General features: G+C 44.2%; 1 protein-coding gene across 1 annotated transcript in view; it reads left to right on the top strand.

The window, feature by feature from the left end:
- The window catches only part of CTCF (CCCTC-binding factor), a 412,941-nt gene that overhangs the window by 338,701 nt on the left and 52,115 nt on the right, over positions 1 to 22,125 (top strand). The window contains 1 exon segment of the mRNA XM_030203644.1: positions 4,396 to 4,546. Coding sequence (XP_030059504.1) covers positions 4,396 to 4,546 — 151 coding nt within the window.

The following is a 22,125-nucleotide window of genomic DNA, read 5'->3' as shown; positions in this document are numbered from 1 at the left end:
ACTTCGGACCAATTTGACCCTGGGACGTCCATTCCAAATTCCGCAGCCCACGAAAGTGCTGACGACGGATGCATCTCGCCTGGGGTGGGGAGCTCATGTCGATGGGCTTCACACCCAGGGACTGTGGTCCCTCCAGGAACAGGATCTTCAGATCAACCTCCTGGAGCTCCGAGCAGTCTGGAACGCACTGAAGGCCTTCAGAGATCGGCTGTCCTGTGAAATTATCCAAATTCGGACAGACAATCAGGTTGCAATGTATTACATCAACAAGCAGGGGGGCACCGGATCTCGCCCCCTGTGTCAGGAAGCCGTCGGGATGTGGCATTGGGCCTGCCAGTTCGGCATGCTTCTTCAAGCCACATACCTGGCAGGTGTAAACAACAGTCTGGCCGACAGACTGAGCAGAGTCATGCAACCGCACGAGTGGTCGCTCCATTCCAGAGTGGTACGCAAGATCTTCCGAGAGTGGGGCACCCCCTCGGTGGACCTTTTCGCCTCTCAGACCAACCACAAGCTGCCTCTGTTCTGTTCCAGACTACAGGCACACGACAGACTAGCGTCGGATGCCTTTCTCCTCCATTGGGGAACCGGCCTCCTGTATGCTTATCCTCCCATACCTTTGGTGGGGAAGACCTTACTGAAGCTAAAGCAAGACCACAGCACCATGATTCTGATAGCGCCCTTTTGGCCCCGTCAGATCTGGTTCCCTCTACTTCTGGAGTTGTCCTCCGAAGAACCGTGGAGATTGGAGTGTTTTCCGACTCTCATTTCTCAGAACGACGGAGCGCTTCTGCACCCCAACTTTCAGTCTCTGGCTCTCACGGCCTGGATGTTGAGGGCGTAGACTTCGTTGGGTCTGTCTGAGGGTGTCTCCCGCGTCTTGCTTGCCTCTAGAAAGGATTCCACTAAAAAGAGTTACTTTTTCAAGTGGAGGAGGTTTGTCGTTTGGTGTGAGAGCAAGGCCCTAGAACCTCGTTCTTGTCCTGCACAGAACCTGCTTGAATACCTTCTGCACTTATCAGAGTCTGGCCTCAAGACCAACTCAGTAAGGAATCACCTTAGTGCGATTAGTGCTTATCATCATCGTGTAGAGGGTAAAGCCATCTCTGGAGAGCCTTTAGTCGTTCGATTCATGAGAGGCTTGCTTTTGTCAAGGCCCCCTGTCAAGCCTCCTGCAGTGTCATGGGATCTCAACGTCGTCCTCACCCAGCTGATGAAACCTCCTTTTGAGCCACTGAATTCCTGCCATCTGAAGTACTTGACCTGGAAGGTCATTTTCTTGGTGGCAGTTACTTCAGCTCGTAGAGTCAGTGAGCTGCAAGCCCTGGTAGCTCATGCTCCTTATACCAAATTTCATCATAACAGAGTAGTACTCCGCACTCACCCTAAGTTCTTGCCAAAGGTGGTGTCGGAGTTCCATCTTAACCAGTCAATTGTCTTGCCAACATTCTTTCCCAGGCCGCATACCCGCCCTGCTGAACCTCAGTTGAACACATTGGACTGTAAGCGAGCTTTGGCCTTCTATCTGGAGCGGACACAGCCCCACAGACAGTCCGCCCAATTGTTTATTTCTTTCGACCCCAACAGGAAAGGGGTCGCTGTCGGGGAAACGCACCATCTCCAGTTGGCTAGCAGATTGCATTTCCTTCACTTACGCCCAGGCTGGGCTGACTCTTGAGGGTCATGTCACGGCTCATAGTGTTCGAGCCATGGCAGCGTCGGTGGCCCACTTGAAGTCAGCCACTATTGAAGAGATTTGCAAAGCTGCGAAGTGGTCATCTGTCCACACATTCACATCTCATTACTGCCTACAGCAGGATACCTGACGCGATAGTCGGTTTGGGCAGTCGGTGCTGCAGAATCTGTTTGGGGTTTAAATCCAACTCCACCCTCCAGGACCCGAATTTATTCTGGTCAGGCTGCACTCTCAGTTAGTTGTTCTTCGTAGGTCAATTTCTGTTATACCCTCGCCGTTGCGAGGTTCAATTGACCTAGGTTCTTGTTTTGAGTGAGCCTGAGAGCTAGGGATACCCCAGTCGTGAGAACAAGCAGCCTGCTTGTCCTCGGAGAAAGCGAATGATACATACCTGTAGCAGGTGTTCTCGGAGGACAGCAGGCTGATTGTTCTCACCTACCCTCCCTCCTCCCCTTTGGAGTTGTGTTTTTTTCCTCATTCCTTTGCTTGTCATTCAACTGAGCGGGAACAGTCGCGCACGGGCGGGAAGACGGCTGCACATGCGCGGTGGGCGTGCCCTGCGTGCGGGACCGCCCGCGAAGTTTTTGTTCCAGTTGGTGGGGGCTGCCGTGGATGTCAACCCAGTCGTGAGAACAATCAGCCTGCTGTCCTCGGAGAACACCTGCTACAGGTATGTATCATTCGCTTTACCTAATTTAAGATTGTATAACATAGCCTGTTTGATGCGACATCTGGCTGATTGGATCTTAGGAGCGGAACTTTATACGTGTTGGGCTTTGGAAAGGGAGTTGTTTCTGCCTCTTCACCTTCATTATCTGTTACATGCGGTACAACACAGATTGTCTCCTGCATTGAAAAAACATGTTTTGTTATCCTCAATAAGATATGTGTGGAACTATTTGTCAAAATATCTCGGTGAATTCACAATTTACGGATTTGTTGCCATTAGTGGGGAATCTAGAATTTGGATCAGGTCAGACTGCAGGGATATTTCGTAAATGGGCTTCTAAAGGGATATTTTATGTAGCAGACTTAAGGGAAGATGGGTCGGTGAAAACTTTCAACAATATGCTGGAACATTTCCCATCACATCATCATCATTTTTATGCGTGCATGCAAGCTTGTCATTATGTGAAACCCTTACTTTCAAAGTGTACTAGAGACTTGTTTGTGAAACTTGAGGTGTTTTTTAGACCAACGAGTCAGAGTTGTGTTTCAGTGGCTTCTCTGCATAGGTCCCTAGTTTTGCATATGGCTGGTAAGGATTTCAATATGATGACGCTCCAATGGCGAGCAGATTTGTGGTGCCAGTTGAGTTTAGGGGATGTATTATGTTTCATACAGATGATTCCACGCTGCCTTTATAGTACACAATATAGAGAGTGTCAATTTCGAATTATAACCAGGTCTTACTTCTCTCCCCGACAGGCGTTTTATGCGAGGTGTGTAGATGTAAAGAATTGTGTTAAATGTAGAAATCTTGATGCTACTTTGGCTCAAACGCTGTGGTATTGCCCGAGGGTACAAGTGTTTTGGTCACGTTTGATTAGATATTGGGAACATTTGTTACATAAACGAGAGAATATTACACCGACTGGACTTCTGTTGGGCTGGGTGGGTTGTGATGATTCTCTATTGACACATGAACGAATTTTCATATGTAAAGCAGGGGTAGTGGGGAAAAAGTGTATTATGCAATGTTGGACTCAGAGCAGGGCGCCAGACGTTTGGTGTTGGCGGAATGCTCTTCATACCCTTGCTCTTATGGAAGCTAGAGAGGCTCGTCTTAATCCAAAACACAGGAAAACTTTTTGGACCATTTGGGAGCCTTATAATGTCTTTATCCTCAAGAGTTCGTAGTTTTCTATTGAATCCCATCTCGATATAATCCTTTAAAGAATTTGAGTAGGTACCGATCTAGAAGGGGGGGGGGGAGAGATGGGACTATTTGGAAGGGAGGGATGCGTTATCATGGAAGAATGGGAGGTGGTCTTGGGGTTATGGGAGGGGAAAGGAGGGGTAGGTGGTTCATGGTTAGTTGTTAGAGAGCTAGTGCTCTTGGGTTTAGTTCTTGGATAACACATTAATTCTAACATATTTGAATTTTGTATATGTTATGGAAATCTTAGGATAAGGACAGGCTATTTTTGCTGTGGTAGTGCTCTGTCAATTTGTCTTATTGTATAAATTAATATGTTTTCATGTATACAGTGTCTGGATTTGTAAGACATTATTTCTTTATTTTGATCATATATTTTACAGTTTGGAATTTATTATGGGAATTGGTGAATCCTAGTGTTGGCCAGATCATGTATAGCTCAGGTTATTATATGGTTGTCATTATTTCTTTAAATGTCTTGACATGTGATACTTTGTAATGTACATTACTTTGGTTATGTCATTATTTAAAAGTCAATAAAAAGATTAAACATTAATAAATTAATGTATGGCCTGTTTGCTTTCAATTTGTTTTCATTTTTTTTTGTTTTATTTAACATATGCCTTTTTATCAGTTTATTTTAGTGATTCATAAAGCTTTTATATAGAATGGATTCAACACCATGCGGTTTTCTTAACCTCACTTTGTGAAATAGTGATCAGTGTGAAGGAATAGCCATTAAGTTTGCTTTTCATTGTTATGTTATTGATCACCAAAAAGATCCTCTTGTGAATTTTACTTGTCTGTATTTTGTTCTTAGAATACCATGGCTAGACACTCTGAGAACTGTACTGGTCCTGATGGCACAGATGGAGAGAATGGAGGTGAAGGGCAAGAACCATCAATGAAGAAGAGCAAACGTGGGCGAAAGAGAAAAATGCGCTCCAAGAAAGAGGATTCCTCAGATAGTGGTAAGAACAGTTAAGGACCCAGGCGGAAAATATGGTTCAATTGTGGCTACTCCTGCCTCTTTGTTGCTTGTCAGTTTTCAGCCCAGTGCTGAAAACTCATTTCTTTAGCCTCCTTGAATCTTTCTTGATATATATTCTGTTTTGCTCTTTATTTAGTCTTATGCTTTTATTTTTTTCATTTTCTTATCACCTCCTCTTCAGCTCTTTCTCTTTCCCAGTACCCCCCTTCAGTGCTACTTTCTTCTATGTTCTTGATCTTGCCACCATTGTTTCTCATTTCCAGCCTTTTTCTCTCCCTCTCATACCAATCTATTTCTTCTCTTCCATTACTTTTTTGCATCCTTTATGTAGTCTGTACTCTTCCATTTTTCCTGCAGGCCTTTGGTGTCCTCCCTTCCCACCTGTACCTCCCTCTAACCATGATACTTCCTTCGTTGTTCCTCCCAACCCACAACAGGAGGAACTAAAGTTTGAAAAACATGAGTATAATCCTTTCGCTGAGGACAGCAGGATAGAAAGTCATCACAGTATGGATAGTGTAGCTAACAGTCTTTGTGGGAAAGCTTTTTAGCGTAGTATGTACTTTTATTTAAATCATTTCTATCCCGCCTATTTCTAGGAGAAGCTTTCAAATTGCTTCTCCTTGTGTGCACGCCATTTCCCACCTGCTGCTGTTGCACAGCACCACTTCAGTCTTCATCTTTCCATGGAGCCAGTCAAGATGTGCTTTTCCAGAGCTCAGCTCAAGATGACTATTTGTTTTCCATTCTTAATTGAATTTTAGAGTTGCTACTGTTATGCAGTACTTTCCCCTTGTTTGCATCTTAGCTAGGTTATTCCATGCAATTTTTGAATTTTTATTTCCATTTTTTATATAGTCCAGTGTAGGTCTCTGAGGACCTCAGACTTCTGGTTGGGGTATTTATATTTCTTAGAGGGCAAGCAGGTCATTAGCATTCTCACCTCTGGGTGACATCATCCGACAGAGCTCATGTGGATGCTGCATAGCGTATACAGCCAGTAGAAATATCTAGTAGCATCCCATTGCACATGTGCAGGGTTCTTCCTGCCCGATGTATGATATTCCACTAAGAGCTATTACTCTTTTCTCCGAGGACAAGCAGGCTGTAATATACTCACAAGTGTGTCGATGTCTGCGTAGGCCCGGGAACCGGCATTATGCCATAGGAAAAAACAAAAACTTTGCTAGAGCCTTCTGGTGTACGTGCAGCACCCACCGAGCATGCACAGGCTGAGTTCCCACTGCGTGAGTTTGTACCTCGGTTTCTATTTTTTCCAGCAAGGTGCGGCAGGTTCTTCCTGTGCTCCTCGTTTTCGCCCGGGAAGAAGAGTATTCTTTCATCAATTTTTTTTGTTTTTGCCTTTTTCTTTATTTAGCTTGTTTAAAAAAAGAAAAAGATTCCTCTTAGTAAATCCTCAGTTTCTTTTCTCTGAGTTTTTCTTTCTTTTTTGACGCGAGAAGCTTTTTGGGGCTCAGTCTGGTCCTTTGACTTTGGTACCGAAGTCAGTGGCGTTAGGGAAGCATCGACAGGAGCAAAGGTAATGGCTGCTGGGAGTAGTGAGGTGTCAAGTGGGTCTCTACCTGTCTTGAGGCCTCCTGCTGTGCAGGCCCCCCGGGACCAACCATTGTCGGACCCAACCCTAAGGAGACATGAGGATTCCACGTCGTCCTTGGCACCAAGGAGCCTCAGTGACGGGCATCGAGCGAAGGCGAAGAAGCACCGTCACTGTTCTCCTTCGACTCACGGCTCCGGGGCATCAAAGGACTCGGTACCCGAGAAGCGTCAGCGCGAGAGGAACACTCCCCCTCCATACAGGAGGTGCCGATGCGTCGGCCACTTATTAGCCTGGTACCTACTCCTGAGCCTTAACAGATTCTGCCACCAGCTGCTCTACCAGCCCCTCAGCCTTCTCCAATGGCAGCTCTCGATGAGCGCATCCAGGCCCTGCTTCCAGAATTCTGAAAGGACTGCTGCGCCAGTCTGCTTCAGCGTCAGGGGTGCTTGCACCTTCCGTTCCGTCTTCTGCAGCGACGGGTCCCTGTCTTCGGTGCCACTTGTGGCTGCCACCCAAGTCGACTCTCCCTCGACGTAGGTGGAGGAAGCTTCACCGCAGTCCATGCAGGCGTCGGCCTCTCAGCATCACCATCGAGGACGTCGGTGTCGAGGCAGGATCAGTCTCTGAGTTCCCTTAGGGAAGTGCTTTCCGATACCGAAGGGGAGTGTTCATGGGAGTCAGAGAGAGATCCAATTTGACCATGGGACGACCATTCCAAATTCTTTAGACGCAGAAGGTGCTGATGACGGATTGATCCCTCCTGGGGTGGGGAGCTCATATAAATGGGCTTCACACTGAGGGAGCCTGGTCCTTCCAGGAGACAGGTCTTCAGATCAACCTGGAGCTTCAAGTGATCTGGAATGCTCTGAAGGCTTTCAGTGATGTGTCCAACCAAATTATCTTGATTCAAACGGACAATCAGGTTGCGATGTACTACACCAACAAGCAGGGGAGCACACTGTCAGGTCATGTTTCTCCCAGCCACTTATCTGGCAGGCGTACACAAAGTCTGGTCGCTGAGTATGGGCATTGCCCGTAAGATCTTCTGAGCGAGGGACACCCCCTTGGTGAATCTTTTTGCCACTCGGATCAATCACAAGGTCCCTCAGTTCTGTTCCAGGCTTCAGGCCCACGACAGACTAACGTCAGGTGCCTTTCTTCTACATTGAGGAGCAGGCCTTCTGTACGCATATCCTCCCATATCTCTAGTAGGGAAGACTTTGCTGAAACTCAAGCAAGACCGTAGAACCATGATCCTGATTTCACCCAACAGAACGAGGGGTCGCTTCTACATCCCAACCTCCAGAAGGCTCTAGCAAAGTTTTTGTTTTTTTGCTATGGCAAAATGCCAGTTCCTCGACTGACGCTGGTGTTGACCCACTTGTGAGAATATTCAGCCTGCAGTCCTCGGAGATTACCTGCTACAGGTAAGTATCTTCGCTTTTTTAAAAGGAGGAGGTTTGCTGTCTGGTGTGAAGACAATGCCCTAGACCCCTTTTCTTTTCGTAAACAGAACCTGCTTGAGTACCTTCTGCACCTTTCCAAGTCTAGTCTTAAGACCAATTCCGTAAGGGTTCACCTCAGTGCAGTAGTGCTCATCGACGTATAGGGGGTAAGCCCACCTCTGAACAGCCTCTATTTGTTCATGAGAGGTTTGCTTTTCTCAAGGCCCTCCGTCAAACCTCCATATGTGTCTTGGGACCTCAGTCATTCTCACCCAGCTGATGAAAGCTCATTTTGAGTTACTGGATTCCTGCCATCTGAAGTACTTGACCTGGAAGGTAATTTTCTTGGTGGCGGTTACTTCAGCTTATAGATTCAGTGAGCTTCAGGCTTTAGTAGTGGATGCACCTTTTATTAAGTTTAATCACAACAGAGTAGTCCTTCACACACACCCTAAGTTCTTGCCTAAGGTGGTGTCGGTGTTCCATCTGAACCAGTCGATTGTCTTCCCAGCATTCTTTCCCTAACCTCATGCTTATCCTGGTGAGAGCTCCTTGCACACCTTGGACTGCAAGCAAACTTTGGCCTATTACATGGAGCACACTGAGCCCCACAGACAGTCTGCCCAACTTTTCATTTCTTTTGATCCCAACAGGATGAAGGTCACCATCAGGAAACGTACAATCTCTAATTCCATTATGTTCCACAGATCAATCCTGAGACGAGTGGCTTATGTTCCCCCTACCAGCAGATGGAGATAGAACGCCAGAGCTCTACCATAAAGGATACTCTGCAGCAGCCTCACTTTCAGTATTCTGTCTATCTCAACAGGTGGACAGACATATCCCGTGCAGCTCTCAGGATGATGCTTGCTCCTAGCCTGTTCCCTCAGGTCTAGTTGAGCTGGAGGCCTTGGCATTCTCTGCCTGCCTGTTGGGGGGTATACCTGGTGGGGCCAGGTCCCCCCCCCCCCCCCCCCTTTTCACTGTTTGCCTGCTCTCTGATTCTAGTCTGGCTATGCGCGTCCATTTACCCTGGAAGTTTGCTCTCCTGCCCCTTAAAAAAAAAAAAAAAAGCTGCAGAGTGAAGTTTGCCAGTGAATGTCTGGGTGTGTTGGGCGCTAGCACTTCTGTTGCCCTGTCTGTGTTTTCCACCTCTCTCCTAAAACTTTACTCTGAAAGTGTAGCCTGTGGAGTAGACGCTGACTACTCCTTTTGGGATTCCCAGTGAGGAGTTTCAGGACCCTGTCCCGTCCTTATTGTTAGCTACAGCCAGCTTCCCTTCTTTGTTTTTGCCCCCGGGTTCTTCCCCATGGCAGGTCTTTGGTGGGCCCCATCTTGCGCCTTTGGCGCCATTTTCAAGATTGCAGCTGTCTGCTGCCTACAACAACAAACAGAAAAAAAAAGGCACGGGTCAGAGATTTAAAAAAAAAAAAAAAATGTTCTGCCTGCCAGACCCCTGCCCCACTTCTGCACCATTGCTCCGGCGGCACGAGTTTTGATTCTCCATTCCAGTCTGATCCCTGCTCTGTTTGTGCAGCATTCAGTTGCTTCAGCAGCAGTGTGCTCCTGCAGGTGTTGATAACGTGTCTAGGAACGGAGCTTTCCTGGGGAGGCAGCCAGTTGTCCTTTCTTCCTTTCCTCACTAGCGGTGATGTGAACTTTTCTTTCTGCTCCCTGGCAGCCTTTTTTGCCTTTGATTAAAAAAAAAATGTGGTTCTTGGCTTTGCTGGTTTCTGCTGGGCTTAGAGTTCTGGCACACAAACCCTGGGTCTTGTACATAAGTACATAAGTACATAAGTAGTGCCATACTGGGAAAGACCAAAGGTCCATCTAGCCCAGCATCCTGTCACCGACAGTGGCCAATCCAGGTCAAGGGCACCTGGCACGCTCCCCAAACGTAAAAACATTCCAGACAAGTTATACCTAAAAATGCGGAATTTTTCCAAGTCCATTTAATAGCGGTCTATGGACTTGTCCTTTAGGAATCTATCTAACCCCTTTTTAAACTCCGTCAAGCTAACCGCCCGTACCACGTTCTCCGGCAACGAATTCCAGAGTCTAATTACACGTTGGGTGAAGAAAAATTTTCTCCGATTCGTTTTAAATTTACCACACTGTAGCTTCAACTCATGCCCTCTAGTCCTAGTATTTTTGGATAGCGTGAACAGTCGCTTCACATCCACCCGATCCATTCCACTCATTATTTTATACACTTCTATCATATCTCCCCTCAGCCGTCTCTTCTCCAAGCTGAAAAGCCCTAGCCTTCTCAGCCTCTCTTCATAGGAAAGTCGTCCCATCCCCACTATCATTTTCGTCGCCCTTCGCTGTACCTTTTCCAATTCTACTATATCTTTTTTGAGATACGGAGACCAGTACTGAACACAATACTCCAGGTGCGGTCGCACCATGGAGCGATACAACGGCATTATAACATCCGCACACCTGGACTCCATACCCTTCCTAATAACACCCAACATTCTATTCGCTTTCCTAGCCGCAGCAGCACACTGAGCAGAAGGTTTCAGCGTATCATCGACGACGACACCCAGATCCCTTTCTTGATCCGTAACTCCTAACGCGGAACCTTGCAAGACGTAGCTATAATTCGGGTTCCTCTTACCCACATGCATCACTTTGCACTTGTCAACATTGAACTTCATCTGCCACTTGCACGCCCATTCTCCCAGTCTCGCAAGGTCCTCCTGTAATCGTTCACATTCCTCCTGCGACTTGACGACCCTGAATAATTTTGTGTCATCGGCGAATTTAATTACCTCACTAGTTATTCCCATCTCTAGGTCAGCTGACTGTTGTGGAGGCTTTGGCCAGTGCCGATGGCTGTTCAGGCGGGGAGCCATCGGTATCTGCAGCCTGACTTTAATCTTCAGTCAGCAGGATAGTTTTGCACTTTTAGGGATGTTTCTTTTATGGAACTTTTGTTGGGGTCGCCGATTTGCTGCTTAGCTAATTCTCTTAGGCGGGAAACCTTTTTTGGCAGCAGCCATTACAATCTTATTTCAGTGTCTTGCATGCTTTAGCTGGCGATCTGCTCTTTGAGCTGTTTTGTAAAAAAAAAAAAAAAATGAGCACATACTTGCAAGACCTTTTCTGAGTCTGCTTGCAGTTTCTCTATTGGCTGAGTGCCAGGTGTTTTGTTTTTTACCGAAGCAGCATCAGGCTGTGGGCATTGCATTACCTACTTCAAGACAACACTTTGTGGTAATGGGAACGGCTCATTAGCCTACTGTTGTCTCTAGCTTACCTCCGGTATTGTACCTTGCAGGTTTGCTGTTTCCTGCATTCTGCTTCGTGTATGGTCAGATTTGCCCTTGCTCGTGTCAGAGGGGCTTATTTCCTATCTCACAACACATCAGTTAGTATTAAATCCGGATAAGACAACAACATCATGGATAGTAGTGCCCACGTTATTTGGACAAAACATTCCCACAGTTAAATCTTTTAGATATCTAGGGGTCATTATTGATTCTGCACTAACTTTTGAGGAACAAATATCTGATGTAGTGAAAAAGTCTTTTTTTTCACTTAAGGAAGCTTCATTCAATTAGAAATTTAATAAGTAAGGACTCTCTTAAAACACTGACATATGCGTATATCATCTCACGCCTAGATTACTGTAATGTTATTTATGCAGGGATTACTCAATTGAAAAAGAATACAAAACACAGCGGCTCGCATGATTTGCAGGGCTCGGAGGGATGATAGAATAACACCTTTATTATATCAACTACATTGGCTTCCGATTGAAGCAAGTGTCAAATTTAAAGTACTCGCTCTGACTCATAAGGCTTTCCATTCACTTACCCCTAGCTACTTATCAAATCTGACGATTCCCTACACTGCTATGCGGACACTTAGATCATTAACAGATATAATAGGTTAGTCATTCCTCCACTCGCTAAGGCTCGATGGAAATCTACACGGGGATCGGCTTTTTTTCTTTGTCTCCCTCTCTCTGGAATGGGCTTCCAAAAGAGATTAGATTAGAGAAGTCCTATATTCACTTTTGAAAACTTTTTTCTTTATAAACTGTATTGAACGGAACTTATGATAGTAGAGAAGGTGAAGGTTAGGTTTAACTGTATTTTTAATCTGTAGATCGTACTAGTTATGTCCTTCTTTGTCATTTTTGGCTTGCTGTGTTTTTCTGTCAATGATTGGAGTTCTTATTTGTTTGTATGTATGAGTTGTATTTTTTTTTAATGTAAACCGTTCTGTTTTGCAGTTGCAATAAGAAACGGTATATAAAATGAATAAATGATGATCTCATGGGTACATTTGCATTGAGTTTACAGTTGCCTCATTAATATGTTTTTCCCTACAGCCGTTGCTGGCTTCCTCTGGTGCACATTCCACTGTAGTCTTTCCTAGTACTGAGTGATCTTGCACCCTTTCTGCATAACAATACCATCTGCAGGTGCTTTAATCTGATTATTATTTGTGTGTAAGGGTGTGATTTCCTTTTGCTGGGTCAAATCTCAAGGACAGGACGATTTTTTTTTTTTAACCTAATTTTCCAAGTATGTTAAAGGAACTTATGCAAGAATTAGAGAGACAGGAAGGGTTAAATTTATCATGGCCGGGTGGAATATGGACTAACTCAAAAGAATGCCTTTCAATATAGGCAGATTAGAGATTTTCTTATACCGTAAAGCTGGAGGGGAACTCCGATTGGAGAAAATGGTTGTAGAGCAGGCTCTAAGAACTAGAAGTGAAAGGGGAGTGATTTTGAGATTATCGGGTCCTACTGTCCCAGAGTTCCCCTGTGACTCTATATTGCCATGTGGGAAGCTGATATTGGCCACACACCCCAGCTATGGATATCTGCCTATTATATTATAAAGCACTGGGTATTAAAGCTGAGGCCCATAGACTGGCAACCTGCTTTTTTAGAGTGGCAAAATAGCTTTGGCTAAAAATTGGAAACAGAAGAATATGCCACCAGTGGAGAGACTATATTTTGGAAACTGGACTTTATTTGCTTAGTTTCTAAGCCAACAGATACGAAATATGGACACATAACTTCTTTTCACAAAATTTGGGATGTCTGTATTAAATGGAGAGATTAACAATTACTTATAGGATAATATCACTGCTTCGCATGAGATTTTTTTTTTTATTTCTTGACATGTGCACACTGGTGATGGACATGTAGGGAATGTTTCATGGGAGGTGGGGAGAGAGGGTGGGGTGAGGCGAGAGGTTAAGATTTGTGGTACTCATAATATGCTTTTTATTATCTGTAGAATGGTTGGCTATACTTGTTGCACTTGCAAATATTTAAAATGTATATTTTAAAAAAATGTTGTCAGACTACATTTCCAGTTTGACTCTCACAAGTCAACACTCAGTCAGATCATAGTGAATAGCTACTCCCTCTCAGTGGGAATGCCCAAGGTTGACTTGTTTTGCAATGGATCAGAACAAGAATGGACCAGTTTTCTTTTTCAACAGAGCAGAGAACAGACTTGACATCAGGTGCCTTCTTTCCTTCATTGGGAAAGAGGTCATTTTGTGTATGAATCCTCCCATACCTCCTATATTGCAAGGAGTAGTGAAAACATTTGGTAACGGGAAAGATAGGTGAGGTACTGTCTTAGTTTGACTTTCTCTCAGATAAATCCAGGATCAAAATTAAGTTAGAGATTTTCCAGCCTTTATTTTGCAAAATTAGAGATTTTTGCTTCATTTCAGATATTAAAAGAAAGATGCTGTGGTCATCTGGTCTCTATAATTAAGTTTTCCAAGTATTTCTGCCTTGTACGAAGGAATTGGTCTTAATGATGATAAACGAAGATGATTTGACAGACCATGGATCCTTTATTCTGTCCCACATTACAACTGCTTGAGTACCTTCTACATATCTTAGAAATTGGGCTTTAGGTCAGCTCAGTTAGGCACACCTAAAGTAATTTTCATTTGGTACACATCTTCTGGTAAACCAGTATTCAACATATAATATATAGGCAAAATTAAATACAGTAATACATCTGTAAACATATCAGCATGAGAAGAAATAATCTCGCTATATAAAATATGCTTGGAGAATTAGAAATGTGTGTCTGCTGCTAAACAGTGGGGTATGTGTGTGTACTAGTGCACGTGCATACTCCACCAGCCATGGACAGACATGTGGAATTTTGGGCCATTGGTAATGGTAATATAGTATTTATATTCTACCAACTCCTACACTAGGTTCAAAGCAGATTGCATAAACAGAAAATTTATGCTTTAATTGCCCAGATTGAAATAATTAACAGAAAAATTTTCTAAACTAGTGTCTTCTAAATTTTTGCAAAATAAAAGATATAAATCTGAAGTTCTTAATTCTAGAACTGAACAGATTGGTAACAGGGAGAATGTGTTAAAATTCTCATATAAACTAACCCTCGAGCAGAGAGAGAGTGTAATATACAAGAAACAGCCATGCAAGTAGTGCAGATTCTCCACTTATGGGGAGGAATCGGCAAAATTTTAATTGACATGCAGGATCCGGGCTTGGAAAGGCAGCCAGTGTAAGTGATGCAACAAGGAGGTAACTCTATCAAATTTCTTCAAATGAAGTATCAGCTTTGCCACAACATTTGTAAAGTCTGTAGTTTTTGTTGCACTGTAGTTGATATGGATAAATAGACTATTACAGTAATCAAAATAAGATAAAAACACATGCTTGAACTAAAATGGCAAAATGATCTTCAGAAAACAGTGGACGAATAAGATGAATTTGCCTATATTTCAGAAACTTTTCACAACATTATATACTTGCGGTTGTAATGAAAGTGTGGTATCTAAGATTGTATCTAATATCTTAGAAATATGTTCTGCCTTTAATATCAGTCTGTCCAATAATGCAGTATTTTCAGGAATCCGTTGATCTTGATGACTAAGCCATAAAAGTTAAGATAAGCGAAAGCGGAGAGCCCTGGGGAACTCCAATTTCTGGCAATTTATTATTCATTTTCACTTATGTCTATTACCCTAAAAACTCCAAAGCCCATTTAAAGTCAGATCCTAAAATATCAGAGGAAACTTGAGCAATAAAATAGAGTGATCAACTATCAAAAACTGCTGTTAAATCAAATTGTATTAAAATTAAGCTCTTTTAGACGACAAAGTTCTAGTATCTGATACAAGTGCAAACAGATTCTGTACTCTGGAGTGGACGGAAGCCAAATTGCATATTGCTTCAACAGTTATGATGTATTAAATATGCAGTTTGGCAACAAAAGCTTTGGTGATTTTGGTCAGAAGAGGAATACTTGTAACTGGTCTGAAACTGGCTGGTTTGCCAGGGTTTATTTATTTATTTACTAATTTCAATACATTCCACAAGAGAGAAAAATTCTTGAACAGAAAAGAACAACGTCACAAGCCCTTAAAGGAGAATTATTATGATTAACAATTTCTTATAAGTGACAATTATATCTTGTCCACAAATTGAGAGCGGCAAGGCACAACTGAAGGAATCATATCCAAAATGATAAAGGAAAAAAAAAGTGAAGGAATAACCACCCAGGCTTTATAATATTACAGAGTAGATATTACAGGAGCTGATAACAGAGGGGGTGAGACCGGGCTCTGTTTGGAGTCCAGAAAGGACTCCAAATGATCAATTTCAAATAAAACATATTTAACTGACTGCAATTTAATAACACACTTAGGGAAATTAAGCCAACTGGAGGACACGTGAACGTAATTTCAAAAAGGACTGGCGCCTTTTTAGGGTTTGTCTAGATACATCTGGAAAAATTTTAACTTTATAGTTCAAAAATAATTCGTGTCTGTGACGAAAGAAAGTCTTCAGAATCCAATCACGATCTGGTTGTAGGACAGTCTACCATTAAAGTAGCAGTTTGTATTCCCAGAGATTCATCTTCTATAGTCTGAGACAGATTTAACTCATCAAGTGGTACTTCAGAACTCGTCGTTAATAATTGACCTGAGGATTTCTTAACATAGGGTAAAGATAATAAATTCTTGAAACCGGTGAATAAACTTGCTCTGGTATTTTCAAAACTTCTGATAGGTATCTTTTAAAGGTAATTAAGGAAGCAACAGCTGGTACTTTAGGACAGTTTATAAATTGCAAAGTTTTCGGAGAGCGGTGACGTCACGCTGAGCGATGGTGGTGTGAGAGCATAGCTCCGCATGCCATTTTGAAAGATTCCTAATATATAGCTGCTATTGGTGGAAGTGGCGACTGTAGCCTCAAAATATAGTTATCGGAGACCCTATACAAGATAGTTATGTCTGGAAGAGATGCCGCGTGACCCCGTAAATCTTTAAAAGACTTTACTTACGTGCCGCACACAGCCGCGGACAAGATGGCGCCGGCGGAGGAGAAGGGGGAAAAAAACCAGTACAGAGCGCGCTGGCCCTTCGGGTGAGGGTGCGGAGGAAAGTGAGCTATCGGCCAGAGATTTCTGGGCGCTTTTGGAGGTGATTCGCTCGGATATAAAAGGAGTACGGGAGGACTTCGTGACCTTAGCTGCAGAGCTCCGTGGCGAGATGACTGAGCTGGGCAGACAGGTGGCGGACATCGATGAACACGTGGAGGAACACCAGGAAACTCTATGCTCCGTAGAAAAGGCGCTAAAAGAACAACAAGCCCTATGCAGATCACTGGGAGATAAAATTGAAGATTTAGAAAATTGGGCCAGACGATCAAATATTCGTATCAGGGGCATCCCTGAACAGGCGGAGTACCTGGATTGTGAATGGGTCACTCAGCAGATTGCAAGTATGATATTGACTGAAGAGGGGCAAGAAGTGGCCCCGGACACAATTAAAGTAGATCGTGCCCATAGGGTGATGGCACGGGTAAGAGCAAACGCACCATGAGATATCATTGCCTGTTTTTTTGAATATAAAGTGAAAGAGACTATACTCCGCAAGGTGCGAAAGAGGGAGAGCCTGCAATGGGACACTATGCCTATTGAATTATACCAAGACCTGGCCCCAGCTACATTGAAACGACAAGCGGAGCTGAGGAACTTCACCAGATATCTCCGTGACAAAGGGATTACATATAGGTGGCAGCACCCATTCACCCTGGCCTATAATCAAGATGGAAAATGGAGTCTGATCCTGACAGTGGAGGAAGCACGTGCGGCATGGCCGGAGGTGGAGGTGCCCATGGGAGAGGCAGCGGTGCACAGCAGGCAGGAGATGGGCTCTCGTTCTGCGCGTCAGCATTGGACCCGAGTAGCGAGAGGCAAAGGTCGCCTCACTAGACAACAATCTGATCTGAAGACGGCACCCTTACAGAACAATGAGACGTCCTTGAGGACAGATGCTTTGATATTGAAAAGCCTTTTTTTTTTTCTTTCTCTTTTGCTAAAGCTCATAAAAGGGCGGGTATGTATACGGGCAGTTATATTTGAATGTATATGGAAGATGTATGCATTTATGGCATGTGAGTGGTCACCGTTCTCTAATTTTAGTGGTGGGTAAAGATGACCCATCGGTTAGACACGGGGGGAGGGGAGGGGGAAGGACGGGGAGTTGGGATAAAGGGGTATCCCAGGGAGGGATCACTAACAAAGGTTTGTACTTGAGGTGCAGTGGGGCCCTCGGGACAGATGTCAGGTATGAATATATAGATCCACCATGATTCCCTTGAAATGTGAGTCGCTGAATGTGCGAGGTCTTAACTCCCCTATTAAACGGAAACGGATGTTTAAAGAAGCACTGCGGCTGGGAGCGGACATATTGTTCATTCAGGAGACACACCTACTCACCAGACATGAGCACTTATTGCGTCACCCCAGATATCCCCAGCAATATCTAGCATCTAACCGACAACAGACAAAAACAGCGGGAGTGGGGATACACTTTAAACGCAACTGTACGTGGGAGATACAATCAGTTAAAATGGATACTGGGGGCAGGTATGTGATTGTGGTACTGACCCTTGAAGGGCATTTCTATACTCTGGTTAACATATATGCCCCCAATCACTCCCAGGGAGATTTCTACGATTCATTGAGCGTCCATCTCTCTAGGCTTGTGCAGGGGAAGCTACTGATTGGGGGAGATTTTAACTTGATGATGGACCCCACGGTAGATAACTCGACTGGGATGGCTGGGTATGCTCAGCTTGAGCGGGATAAACTACTTCAATTTTTGAATCACTGGGGATTGGTAGACATTTGGAGGGTAATGCATGGGAATGAGAGAGATTACACGTGCTACTCGACCCCACATGATACATACTCAAGGATAGATATGTGGATGGGAAGTGCAAGTATAGCCCTCCAGCTAGAATCCACAGAGATTCACACACGCTCCTGGTCCGATCATGCTCCAATATCCATAGAAATACGGGGAGCTGGCATGCACAGTGGGTCTAGAAGCTGGCAATTTCCCGATGGGGTTTTAGATGGCCCAAAGATTGTTCAAAGAATTGGAGAGATAAAGGAGTTTATACAGTTTAATGACACCCAGGATATAGCCCCAGAGATTCTTTGGGAGAGCCTAAAGGTGGTAATTAGAGGGCATGTAATTTCAATACAATCACATATATAGAAAGATCATAAAGAGAAAAAGAGCTTAGACAATTAGTGCACCGCCTGGAATTACTGGTTAAACAACTGCAGGCCACGGCTAGTCAGCAGGAGTAGTTACATAGGTCGAGAGTACAGCTCCTGGATTTGGAACTTACAATTATTAAGGAACAAATGAAACGGGTACAACAGGAGTATTATGAATTTAATAATAAAGCGAGTAAGTTATTAGCTTATAAACTACAACAACTTAAGGGTCGTAATAACATTGGTAGAGTGAGGTCGGAGGACAGGCAGAGCTGGAATCACATAGAGGACATTCAGAGAGTATTTTTAAACTACTACCAGAAGTTATATCACCCAGATGACCCAATAGTTGAGGAGCATATAGAGAGTTATCTGGAGAGAGTGGACATCCCGAGGTTAAGGGGGACAGAACAGGAACTGCTATCCGCACCTATAGAATTGGAGGAAGTGACTGAGGCAATTAAGGGTTTGCCTAGAGGGAAAGCCCCGGGAGCCGATGGATATAGTAATTGGTTTTACAAATGCTTTAATGCATTATTAGCACCACTATTGCTTAGAATGTTTAATGCTATCCAGTCTGACATGGAGCTTCCGTGGTCCTGGAGGCTGGCCACTGTGGTTCTACTCCTTAAACCACATAAAGATCCACAAAGTTGTAGCTCCTACCGGCCCATAGCTTTATTGGGGATTGATTATAAAATTTTAACTACAATACTAGCCACACGACTACAAATAGTGCTGCCTCGCCTGGTACATGAAGACCAGGCGGGGTTTATAGCAAATAGGCAGACCTTTGATAATACCAGACGGGCACAATATATATTGGATAGAATTGAACAGATGGGACAACCGGCGGTGGTTCTTTCCCTCGACGCTGAGAAGGCGTTCGATAGAGTGCTGTGGCCGTTTCTTTTTCAATTACTGCGGAAGGTGGGAATCAGTGGCCAATATCTATACTGGGTCACAGCGCTCTACCGACGCTCTTTGTCGCAGCTGCGGATTAATGGCAGAAACACGGAGGCCTTTGAACTATTCAGAGGTACACGACAGGGGTGCGCCTTGTCTCCGCTCTTGTTTGCGCTAGCTATGGAGCCTTTGGCAATTCTAGTTAGGAATGATCCATTGGTACAAGGCATCCGAATAGGGAGGCAGGAAACTAAACTTATGCTTTATGCAGATGATGTCCTGCTCACGTTATCATACCCAAATACCTCACTGAGGGCGGTGATGGTGATACTTGAGTCTTATGGTCGGGCAGCAGGTCTTAAGATTAATATTCAAAAATCTGAGATTATGCCTTTACAATTTCCTGCTGGGTTACAGGAGGAATTACAAACTCTCTTCCCTTTCAAGTGGTCATCTAAGAGTATTCAATATCTGGGGGTTAATTTAACACCAAATACTGGGGATCTATACAAGGAAAACTTTGTCCCTAAAATGCGGGAGCTCTTTCAAGAACTGGAGAGATGGGGGTGGGGGAGTAGCAGATGTCGTGGATGGGAAGAATAGCAGCTGTAAAGATGACAATACTGCCAAAGCTGCTCTACCTATTCATGGCTATGCCGACTTTTATACCACATACTTTTTTTTGCACACTTAACAGGAAAGTATTCGCTTTCATTTGGCATAAAAGACCGCCAAGGGTGAACCGTAGAATACTCTATCAACTTAGGAAAGATGGTGGTATGGGAGTACCTAATTTTAGGTTATATTATAGAGCTGCTTTATTCCAAATGCTTTCTACGGTACAAAAAGGGCTGGATAAGCTATGGACATATGCAGCACAGTGGGGTCTGAAGGGGGTTCCATTGTGGGCGGTGTTATGGCTCCCCTTGCCATTGCTGAGAGGACTGACATCGGACATGAGGGGTCAGATGAGGGTAATTCTGGAAGAGTGGGCCAAGTGCAGAGCGCTCTGGTTTTCGGGGCGTAAATATCATTTGACTACACCCATCATATATGCTACGGATTTTGGCCCAGGGAGAACGATAGGGGCGTATGGGCATTGGTCAGCGGCCTCTCTACGGCTACTGGGGCAGATCTGGGAAGACGGGGATTTCCACTCATTTGACACATTAAAAGAGGAATTTGGCTTGACAGACAGGGACAGGTTTCCTTATATGCAGATTAGAGATTTTATACAGAAAAGGGCTAGAGGAGAGCTGTCCCTGGCAAGTACAGAGCGTGAATTGGCTATGCGGTCGGGGGAGGGATCTCTCGAATTTATAGAGCTCTGCTTCGTCAAACTCAACATTTAGCTAAATGTATAAATACATGGGAGTCATTATTGGGTATTAAGTATGAACCGAGTATATGGAAAAAGATATTTAAATGTTTACTGTCATTTACAGTGGCAGTCCCATTATTGGAAAACTGATATAAAATGCTGTATTAATGGTACCTGACCCCCAGCCGCTTGTCTCACATTTTTAAAACTGGCGAGGTGAAATGCTGGCGCAGATGTGGGGCGGAGGGCACTTTTTGGCATGTGTGGTGGGATTGTCCGGTGATGCAGCAGTTTTGGAAGGACTTGCAGGCGAGATTGCGAAGTGGCTTGGGGTCTGAGGTCACACTAACTGCAGGCCTATGCTTATTGAATGTACCGAAACGAGACAGCCATGGTTTACCCCACGGTTTGCTCTCCTATATTGTTACAGCGGCCAGGATATTAATTGCAAGGCATTGGAAACAATTGGTGGCACCTTCGGTGGACCAAGTGCTGGCAAAGGTAGATTACTGTTGTCTGATGGATAATCTCACAGCCTTGCAGCGTGGAGGAATGGCGAGATTTTTAAAAACATGGACACCATATTTGGAATGGCGAGGACTAGACTTGTGATCTGATCACTGGGGGACTTACAGTACACGAAGAGATTGATATATTCCTGAGATGCTCTGAGGGGGGAGGGAATGGGGAAATTTGAAGTTGTTTTATGAGCTGAAGACTACAATATTGTGTTGTTTAAAATGCTGTTATGTAAAGTTAAAGAAAAGTTAATAAAAACATTTTCAAAAAAAATAAATTGCAAAGTTTTCATTCTCTGCTGATTTTCCAAACTTTCTATTTTCCTCTGTAGCAATAAATTCTCTTTAATTAAGGCACCTTGTCCATCTTTAATTTTATAAATATCAGACTTAGTTAATTGTTCAAAGGACTTTGATTGTTGTATTTTAGTTTCTAGTTCCTCAATTTTTTCAGGAAGTACCTGAGTAGCCATCAACATTGTGGTAATCTTATTAGAAAAAGTGTTCTCTAAACTCACCAGAGCGTCCCAAATTGTCTCCAGGGTAATGGTTTCTGGCTTTTTTAACATTAAAAAAACTTGATTGTGGTTGTATCCTTACTGGACTCTTTCACTGCCCAAGTCGATCACCTCCTCGATCCCTGCTCGTGAAACCCCGACGGAAAACTGAGCAACGCTGTCCTGCGTTGCCACACTCAGCAAACCGTTGCTTTGGGCTGCACCTGCTCCCAGGTCAGACGACCCCTCTATGAGACTCATCGATCCAGGACGCCCATCCAGCAAGGCATCCGGCATCACCGGGGGACTCCGCACATCTGGGCTTAGAAAGGTCGCCTTCAAGCGGGGAAAGTGGTTCACCTCCCTCCCGCTGCTATTCCCCGCAGCGAAGAAATCTGCCCAGCCAAATCACCGGGGGTTGTAAAGCGATCCATCGGTACCACCACGGGACTAGGAGAGGGAGCTTTCCCCTCTGCTTTCCCCTTCTTTTGGGCATAAAGGAGCAAGGAAATATTGACGAAAGCTTAAATGAAGTTAAGATGGGTTAGAGGAGCAGCTTCCAACGCTTCCTACACAAACACCATCTTGCCTCCTTTCCCTGGTTTGCCAGGATTTAAATTATCGTTTTTCAGAATAGATGTTAGAATAAAACCACCTAAGACTAAGACCAGTTTTCAGAAAGCTGTTCAGTAATGTTGCGAACCATTGTACAGTGTTTTTTGGAGGTTTTGCCATGAGGTAGGAGGGACAATTATCTAATA

The sequence above is a fragment of the Microcaecilia unicolor genome, chromosome 5 (assembly GCF_901765095.1).
Source record: "Microcaecilia unicolor chromosome 5, aMicUni1.1, whole genome shotgun sequence".
Lineage (NCBI taxonomy): Eukaryota > Metazoa > Chordata > Amphibia > Gymnophiona > Siphonopidae > Microcaecilia > Microcaecilia unicolor.
The sequence above is the reverse complement of the archived record's forward strand: the minus strand, read 5'-3'. Positions and strand labels throughout refer to the sequence as shown.